The 9628-nt window shown below is 55.7% G+C and overlaps 1 protein-coding gene across 1 annotated transcript; it reads right to left on the reverse strand.

Annotated features, from left to right (window-relative positions):
* Positions 1–2678: 2678 nt before the first annotated feature.
* On the reverse strand, positions 2679–9219 carry A1BG (alpha-1-B glycoprotein). The gene is made up of 8 exons (XM_045380536.2): positions 9131–9219; positions 9019–9054; positions 8655–8924; positions 8004–8276; positions 7122–7418; positions 6064–6360; positions 3158–3448; positions 2679–2853 (listed from the first exon to the last, which is right to left on the reverse strand). The coding sequence occupies exons 1-8, from the start codon at positions 9162–9164 to the stop codon at positions 2846–2848; spliced, it is 1506 nt and encodes a 501-aa protein (XP_045236471.2). The 5' UTR covers positions 9165–9219; the 3' UTR covers positions 2679–2845.
* Positions 9220–9628: the final 409 nt, after the last annotated feature.

Here is a 9628-nt window from a genome sequence, read left to right on the forward strand (position 1 = left end):
GAGAATTGCTTGAACCTGTCAGGCAGAGGTTGCAGTGAGCCGACATCACGCCACTGCACTCCAGCCTGGGCAACAGAGCGAGAGTCTGGGAGGAAAAAAAAACAAAACCAGGCCGGGCGCGGTGGCTCACGCCTGTAATCCCAGCACTTTGGGAGGCCGAGGCGGGTGGATCACAAGGTCAGGAGATCGAGACCATGGTGAAACCCCGTCTCTACTAAAAATAGAAAAAATTAGCCGGGCGCAGGGGCGGGCGCCTGTAGTCCCAGCTACTCGGGAGGCTGAGGCAGGAGAATGGCGTGAACCCGGGAGGCGGAGCTTGCAGTGAGCCGAGATTGTGCCACTGCACTCCCGCCTGGGCGACAGAGCGAGACTCCATCTCAAAAAAAAAAAAACAAACAAAAAACAAAAAAAACAAAACCAAAAGCAAACAAACAAAACTCAATAGTAAGAAAACAAACAGGCCGGGCACGGTAGCTCATGCCTGTAATCCCAACACTTTGGGAGGCCGAGGCAGGTGGATCACCTGAGGTCAGAAGTTGACGACCAGTCTGGCCAACATGGTGAAACCCCCTCTCCACTAAAAATACAAAAACCAGCTGGTGTGGTGGCACATGCCTGTAATCCCAGCTACTTGGGAGGCTGAGGGGTTGAATTGCTTGACCTGGGCGGTGGAAGCTCCAGTGAGCTGAGATCATGCCACTGCACCCCAGCCTGGGCGACACAGCAGGACTCCATCTCAAAAAAAAGAAAAGAAAAGAAAAAAGAAAACAACCCAATTTTGTGAAGTGCACAAAATACATAAACAGACATTTCATCAAAGACGCTATATAGATGGCAACTGAACACATGGGGAAAAAATGCTTAACATCATCAGCCATTAAGGAAATGAAAGGAAAACCACTATTAGATATGTCTACACACCTATTAGAATAGTTAAAATCAACTTTTTTTTTTTTTTTTTTTTTTTGAGACGGAGTCTCGCTCTGCCGCCCAGGCTGGAGTGCAGTGGCCGGATCTCAGCTCACTGCAAGCTCCGCCTCCCGGGTTCACGCCATTCTCCGGCCTCAGCCTCCCGAGTAGCTGGGACTACAGGCGCCCGCCACCTTGCCCAGCTAGTTTTTTGTATTTTTAAAGTAGAGACGGGGTTTCACCGTGTCAGCCAGGATGGTCTCGATCTCCTGACCTCGTGATCCGCCCATCTCGGCCTCCCAAAGTGCTGGGATTACAGGCTTGAGCCACCGCGCCCGGCCCAAAATCAACTTTTTAAAAACTAAGCTGGGGCTGGGCGTGGTGGCTCACACCTGTATCCCAGCACTTTGGGAGGCTGAGGCGGGTGGATCACCTGAGCTCAGGAGTTGGAGACGAGCCTGGCAAACCAGCAAGGTGAAACCCCATCTCTACTAAAAACACAAAAATTAGCTGGGTGTGGTCGTGGGTGCCTGTAAGCCCAGCTACTCAGGAGGCTGAGGCACGAGAATCACTTGAACCCAGGAGGTGGAGGTTGCAGTGAGCCAAAATCGCGCCGTTGCACTCCAGCCTGGGCAACAAGAGCAAAACTCTGTCTCAAAAACAAATAAAGAAGAAAAGGTTTTAAAAATTGATAAACCACTAGCAAGAGAGAGAAAGAGAGGACACATCAGGCATGAGAGAAGTGACATCATCACAGACTGTGCAGACATTAAAATGCATAGGCATATTAGGAACTAGATATTACTAAGGCAGTAAACCAGACCACTAGCAAATTTGTTGAGAAACACAATTTATCAACTATTAGTTGATAATACTGATACGCATCTTCTGTGTGCCAGGACCTTGAGGCCCAGCTCCAGGCAGAAACTCAGCAGTGGTTGGGAAGGCATCAGATGTCAGATGGCGCAAAGGGGACTCAGAGCCCAGGGATAATGAGAAAGAACACAGAGGAATCCAGCCATTTCCACAGCGTCCAGCTCTGCTGTGGGAGGCTGGGAACAGCCTAGCACTACCACCCTGTGACTGGGAGGACAAGACCACAAAATGCAGCTTCCCTGAACTTCCTCTTGGTGATGAGGTTTATGTGGTCAAGGTAGAGGTGGGTACATCTGGAACCTCAAGCAACCTGCCCATACCTGCTGGGACCAGGCCAAGGTGCCCAGTGAGTAAGAGGCAGCGTCCTGGAAGAGCACAGATGGAGTCCCTGAGAAGCATTGGTTGGCCGGGTGCTGTGGCTCCCACCTGTAATCCCAACACTTTGGGAGGCTGAGGCAGGGGGATTACTTGAGCCCAAGAGTTCAAGACCACCTGGGCAACATAGTGAGACTCATCTCCACAAAAAATAAATAATAGAAAGAAAAATGTGAGTTGGCCAGGTAAGGTGGCTCATGCCTGTAGTCCTAGCTACTCAGGAGGCTGAGGCAGGAGGATCACTTAAGGCCAGGAATTCAAGACAAGCTTGGGCAACATAGCTCTACAAAAAATAATAATTTCTAGACGTGGCGATGCATGCCCAGGCTCCCAGCTACTTGGGAGGCTGAGGCAGGAGGATCGCTTGAACCTGGGAGATCGAGGCTGCAGGGAGCCCAACTGCACCACTGGGCTCCAGCCTGGGTGACAGAGTGAGACCCTGTCTCAAAAAAGAAAAGGAACCCATCGACTTTCAGGACACAGGATTCCAGCCCACTCAGCCCTGGGAGTCCAAGACATTTTAAACAAACTCTCTCTTCACATTTATTAATTCCTAGCAGGAATGAGGGAGCGCCCTCCAGCCCCCCAGGGAGCCCAGCCTTCTGCTGCAACAGGACGGGTGGGAGCCAGTCCAGAATCCCCCGCACTTCTGAGGACACCAGCAGCACCCTGGCCCGCGGCTGCATCAGCTTTCTAGATAACGGGAGAAAAGAGAAGTGGAGGAGGAGGGGAAATCCTATACCCTCCTCCCTGCGGAAATCAAGGCCGACCTCCCTGCCGCCCCCGGGAAGCGCGTGATGGGCTGCCAGCCGAGACCCCCATCTGTGCCTCCAGCTGCAGAGCCTTTGCTGGGCGCTTCCTCGCCCGTGATTCCCCCACGAGCCCTGGGGAGACCCAGCGCTAACCACGGTGCCCAAGGGAGGAGCCGGGAGAGGCCCTCCTGGAGGTGGGCACAGCCCAGGCAAACGCCAGCGGATGGGACCCAGGGAAACGTCACCTGCCACCAGGAGCTCCACGGGGTCGCTGAGCTCCGACTCGAAGGTGTTGGGCCCCCAGGAGCTACGGTAGCGGCACCTGTAGCTGCCAGCGTGCTGGGGCCCCACAAAGGTCAGCTCGAAGTTCGCAGCGGCCTCGGGGGTGTGGACCGTGTCCACGGCCTTCGTCTCGCCCTCCCGCAGCAGCTCGAAGGTGACGTCGGGGATGGGGCCCTCGCAGCGCAGGACGGCGTCTCGGCCCGCCAGCACCGCCCCACTCCACGCTGCCCGGAGCTGAGGCCTGGGAGGGGGTCCTGGGCGGAGCGGGCGGGTGGTCGGGCCCGGCCACACCCCAGGCCGCGCCCGCACCTGCGCCTCAGCCCCGGCTTCATCTTCCCTCTCTCTCGTTCCTGAGCGCAGACGGCTCCTCCCGCCCCGCCGAGCTGCGCCCGCTGCCTTCACACCCTGGACATCCGCTTGACACCTCGGTGTCTGGTGTTCCCCGCACCCCTCCCCCGGGACCGTGGAAGTCCCAGATTCGGGCCTGCTCTGGGGTTTCTGGGGTCCCCAGCCTCGGTCCCTCGGACGGGTGAAGGGAAAAAGAAATGATGGAGAAAACGGTGCTCCTTCAGGGAGGAACCAAAAAAGGACATACCATTTATGTCAATAGATGAGGTTTTTTCCCTCCGTAAGTTAAACTTAAATTTAAAAGTGTATTTAAGGTGTCGGGCGCAGTGGCTCACACCTGTAATCCCAGCACTTTGGGAGACCGAGGCAGGCGGATTGCCTGAGCTCAGGAGGTCGAGACCAGCCTGGGCAACACGGTGCAACCCCATCTCTACTAAAATACAAATAGCCGGGCGTGGCAGCGTGCGCCTATAATCCCAGCTACTCGGGAGGCAGAGGCAGGAAAATTGCTTGAACCTGGGAGGCGGAGGTTGCAGTGAGCCGAGATCCCGCCACTGCACTCCAGCCCGGGTGACAGAATGAAACTCCATCTCAGAAAAAGGATCAACTGTAAGGAATCAAATCTTACAAAATCATGGAAGATTTTGGTAACACTGTTGATAATTTCAGGGAAATTAATGAAGTACATATAAGTACTTGATTTAAACATGTATTTTATTCACTAGTTTGAGTATCTTGCCATGGAAGATACTAGCTCAGCCTAGCAGAAAAGTGCAATATGTATAATATACTTTCGCATTTTAAAAGTTATATTCCCTATCCATTTTGAAATGCTGGGCTAACTACATGAAGTTACTTGCAATTAATTGACAGCTAATCAGGCATTTTGAAAGCTTGATTGGATTAACTATAATGTTGAAACTTGATAAAATCGTAATGTTGATTTTTACTGTGAAACGTAAACACATCCTAGTTTAATTTTGTGTCTTAGTGTGGATTTACAAATTTACTACAGTTATTCTGAGCCAGGAACACAATCAGATTTCAGGCCAGTTTGATACTGGCTGTACTTAATTCTAAAAGGAGAGTAGGACATTATACTAAATGTTATGTCAATGGGACTGTGTTGTCTGTGGAGCTTGGTAAATTAATCATTTTCTTCAGACTTGAAGGAGAGTGATAAAATTTGGAGTTAGGATAATGATGTACAATTTAAAGATTAAACTTTTTTTTTTTTTTGAGATGGAGTTTCGCTCTTCTTACCCAGGCTGGAGTGCAGTGGCACTAACTGGACTCACTGCAACCTCCACCTCCTGGATTCAAGTGATTCTCCTGCCTCAGCCTCCCAAGTAGCTGGGATTACAGGCATGCGCCACCACGGCTGGCTGATTTTGTATTTTTAGTAGAGACGGGGTTTCTCCATGTTGGCCAGGCTGGTCTTGAACTCCTGACCTTATGATGCACCCACCTCGGCCTCCCAAAGTGCTGTGATTACAGGCGTGAGCCACTTTGCCTGGCCAAAATTAAACATTTTTCATCAATTGTGGAAGGTGGCTTGTAAAACTGCAAGAATAGGCCAGGCATGGTGACTCACAACTGTAATCCCAGCACTTTGGGAGGCCGAGGCGGGCAGATCATGAGATCAGGAGTTCAAGACCAGCCTGGCCAACATAGCGAAACTCCATTTCTACTAAAAATACAAAAATTAGATGGGCGTGGTGGCACGCGCCTCTAATCCCAGCTACTCAGGAGACTGAGGCAGGAGAACTGCTTGAACCCAGAAGGCGAAGGTTGCAGTGAACTGAGATTGCGCCACTGCTCTCCAGCCTGAAAGAATAAAAGTAAGTTATCCAAAAAGCAAAAGGAAGAGGGAAGGGAAGGGGAGGGGAGGGAGAGATGGGGGGAGAGAAGGAAGTGGGGGAGAGAGAGAGAGAGAAAGAAAAGAAAGAGAAAGAGAAAAGAAAGGAAAGGAAATAAAAAGAGAAAAAAGAGAAAACAGTGCTCCCAGCAAACAGCACAACTCAAGGTCTGGAGGTCAGACCTGTGCTCTCAGGCTCCGCTGGGCTCCGAGTCCTGGAGACGTCGATGAGGAAATCAGAGGGACAAACAAAGCTGGGGACGGCGGGGCTGGGGAGAGGGACATCAGCCGTGCGCCTGCTGACCCGGGGCCGGGGCTGGGGCTGGGGGGCCAGTACGACGACTGACATGGCCAGTAAAAAAAACAGAGCAGCCATAGAGCTGCACGAATCTGACCAAGAAAACCTGGGTCCAGCCTCCCTGCTGCTGACTACGATGCTACACGTGACCTACGGGCTTGCGACCCGCGGGAAATAAGCCAAAATTCCAGGCGTCCCCAGGACCCTGGACCACCGATCGCCTGCTTCCCACCAGAGTAGTTGATGGGGGCTGAACCAAGGCCCAGAGCGCCGCCGTCAGACGCCCAAGGAAAGGCGGGCAAAGGCAGGAGGCCCCGAGGGGCACTGAACCCGCGCCCGCCCTCGCTGGTGCCCCGCCAGCTCACCGTCCACACGCAGCTCCAAGCGCTCGCTGGGCGCGGAGCCCCCAAAAGGCGGCTTCAGGTCCACGTAGACGCAGCTGTAGTTGGCGGAGTCGGCCACCGAAATGTTGTGCAGCTCGAAGAGTGCCTCAGTCCCAGCGGGGCTCTGCAAACGGTGCACGCGGTGCCCGCCCCCGTCCTCGCGCACCAGGGCGAAGCGCGCGCCCTCCAGGGGCGCCAGGCACCGCAGCCGCACGCGCGTGCCGGGCTCCGGGTTCCGACTCGCAGGCTCCGCAGTGAACTCCGGCGCAGGCAGCGTCTCTGCGGAGCAGCACGCGGGCTGATCCGGGCGCCGAGCGGATGGCTCGGCCCTAACGCGTGGTCTGGCCTCGCGCTCTTTGCTTTGGCTGAGTCTTTTGCCCGCAGTGATCTGGCCAGTTTCCTCCCTCGCCTCCTCCGGCCCCGCCCCACCTTTCCAGCCCAGTCCTTCTTGGATATCTCACACGCACGCACCCTTTCACTGTTTCTTAGTAATTTGTCTATAGACACAGACGGGAAGCGGGGACGGGGACATGTTTTGTGCATGGCTTGATGCCTGGTGCACGATGCCGCTCAGTAGTGGATTTGCTCCCCAAGCGTCTTCTGGGCACCGCCCCAATGTCCGCGCTACTGAGGGGCCCCTGTGGTCCGCTGGGCATGGGGTTTGCTGTCCCGTGCTCAGAGTTTGCTAAACACCATCAGGCCCAGGGCAAGCGAGCAGAGAAGCTGCCTCAGGACAGGCCCTCAGTGCCCACGCAGACCTGGCAGCCGGGTTGGGACCCCGGCCAGGTGGTGCCCCCTGTGGCCTGGGCCAGACCTGTTCACCCAGTTATTCTTTGTGGGGCCTGAAAGTTGCCAAGCTCATCGTCCCATTGGCAGTTCAGGATCTTTAATGGTGGGGCGGGGTGGGGGGGGCGGTGGGCGGGTAAAGTTGGGATTGGACCCTGGCCCAGAGTGTTGCACTTCCCCAGGCTCTACACCTGGTACTGCTCCTGCTCCCCGGGGACCCAGCCAAGCCCCTGTCCCTGCTGGCCCCGGCTCACCATCGCTCAGAATCAGCTCGACTGGCGCACTGTCCCCGGACCAGGCGTTTTCGTTGTCATGCAGCCGGTAGCGGCAGGTGTAGTGACCTCCATCCCCCAGGGCCACCGCGTTCAGGTGAAAGAAGATGCGGTCTGGGCTGGTGCTGCTCCTGGGTACCAGCAGCTCTTTCTCCCCGCGCCACAGCTGGAAGTGCACTCCACTCAGGGGAGCCACGCAGGCGAGGGTCACCTTGTTACCAGGGCGCAGGACCTGGGCGGACTCTCCATGGTGCATCAGCACAGGTGGTGGTGGTGCAGCTGCAATGCAGGCAGCATTACTGGGCTGCCCCATCCCTGGAGCTGCCCTCTGCCCAGTCCCCAGACCTCTGCCCTCCAGGTGGCAGCCCCAGGAACACCCTTCCATTCTTTTTTTTTGAAACGGAGTTTCGTTCTTGTGACCCAGGCTGGAGTGCAGTGGCGCCATCTCGGCTCACTGCAACTTCCGCCTCCTGGGTTCAATGGATTCTCTTGCCTCAGCCTCCCAAATAGCTGGGACTACAGGCACCTGCCACCACACCTGGCTAATTTTTCTATTTTTAGTAGAGACAGGGTTTCACCATGTTGGCCAGGCTGGTCTCAATCTCTTGACCTTGTGATCCACCGGCCTCAGCCTCCCAAAGAGCTGGGATTATAGGCATAAGCCACGGTACCCGGCCCACCCTTCCATTCTTTGGGCATCCTCTGCCCAAACTCCTTCGCAACCATCAGACCCAGGCAACTGTGTGGCCAGCTTCCTGGACCTGGTCCTGGGCAGGGGCATTCAGCATGGAGGTCAGGGTCAATGTGGTCATGCCCCCTGTAACCCCCTCCCCAGCATCTCCCAGAGATGATTCCCACAGTCACCGAGCTCCTCAATGATCACGGTAGCGCTGGGCTCAGAGAGGGCGCCTGCCACATGGGTCCGGTAGCTGCAGCTATAGTTGCCAGCCTGGTGGACAGGAAAGGCGGCCTCCACACCCTCCTGGGCCTCAGGCATCTCCAGAAACTCATGGTCGCCTTCCCGCTTCAGCAGAAAAGTCACACCCCGAAGCCCGCCTCGGCACACTGCTGTTGTGTTCAGACCGGGCGTGATCCAGGACACAGGCGTCATTGAGAGCCAGGGAGGAGGCAAGGACTCTGTGGGTGGGGTGGAGTTGAAGAGTGGTTCTGTATAACACGGGAGACAGGGGAAGCCCAGCAGAACCTGGGCCCCATCCTCAAAAAATGTGAGGGAGACAGGGATAGAGGGCATTGCTGGGAAAAGGCAGCCAGGCACTGGTGGCAACAAGGCATACAGCAAGAGAAAGGAGTGCGTGGGAGCTGTATGGCATGCCGGGCCTGCTGGGGACACAACCATTTATTCCTCACAACACTCTGGGGTTAGCACAGATATCACCCCATTCGACAGATGGGAAGATTGAGGCTCAGAGACATCAGGTGACTTGGAGGACGGGAGGCCCCCCTGTCAGCCACCTACTCACTGCCTCCTGACCCCCAATTCATGCCCCAGCTTACTTGGCCCCGTCAGCTCCAGCAGCTTGCTCAGCTGGGTCCATCCTGTGAACAACCCTGAGCGGCATCGGTAGCGGCCCTGGGTGTCACCCGTCAGCAGGAACTGGTGCTTGATGGCAGGTGAGTCAAGGTGCACGGGCTCCTGGGCCACCCCATTCTTGAACAGCTGGAAGTCTGGGGTCCCCAGGCGGGCCTGGCACGTCAGCATCACATTGGCCGAGGGTTTCAGCAGCGATTCGGACTCTGCCCACAGGCTGGGCTGGGTCTCATAAACTGCAAGGGGTGGCTGGGATCAGCTCAGGGCCACAGGGACAGGGCTCACCCACGGCCTGGGCCCACCATTCCCAGACCTCAGTCCTGCACTCACATGTGGCTGCTTCTGTCACTGGGCCCATGGGGAGACCTGCGGAGACAGCCCCAGTGAGTCTCCCGTTCCAGCCCCTTCCCGCCCCAGGGACCCAGACCCCGGGAGGCCTCACCCCAGAACAAGAGAAAGGCCACCAGCATGGACATGATGGTCGTGCTCACTCCGGTGCAGTGAGTGTCTGCGGTGAGCGTCTGAAGCAATGAGGCCCCAAGGGAGGGTGGCAGGGCCAGCTCGGACACTGACCTCTTCCCGTGTTTGTCCTTCCCGGAAGGCGAGGGCAGGGCCCCCATGGGGTGAGGGCAAAGGGCTAACTTCTGAGGCCTCAGGATGCTCAGCAACAATTATGATCAATAATCATGGATAATTAATAAACTAAATCAACAACGAGTCATAAAATGAAGCTAAAATCACTTCATCCTCATTTCAGTGCTGGATTCTGTTCTAGAATGGGACCCTGAGCTCTCCCCACTCTGCCTGGAGCTGCTGAGGTCAAGTGGACAGTGCCAGGGCTGAAGCCCAGTAAGCCCCTCCCTGTCACACCAAACCGCATGTGTATTTGGGGATTAGCCTCAGCTCAGGGCCAGGCTCTCTGAATTCTTGAGAAACCTGA

The sequence above is a fragment of the Macaca fascicularis genome, chromosome 19 (assembly GCF_037993035.2).
Source record: "Macaca fascicularis isolate 582-1 chromosome 19, T2T-MFA8v1.1".
In the NCBI taxonomy this organism is placed as follows: Eukaryota; Metazoa; Chordata; class Mammalia; order Primates; family Cercopithecidae; genus Macaca; species Macaca fascicularis.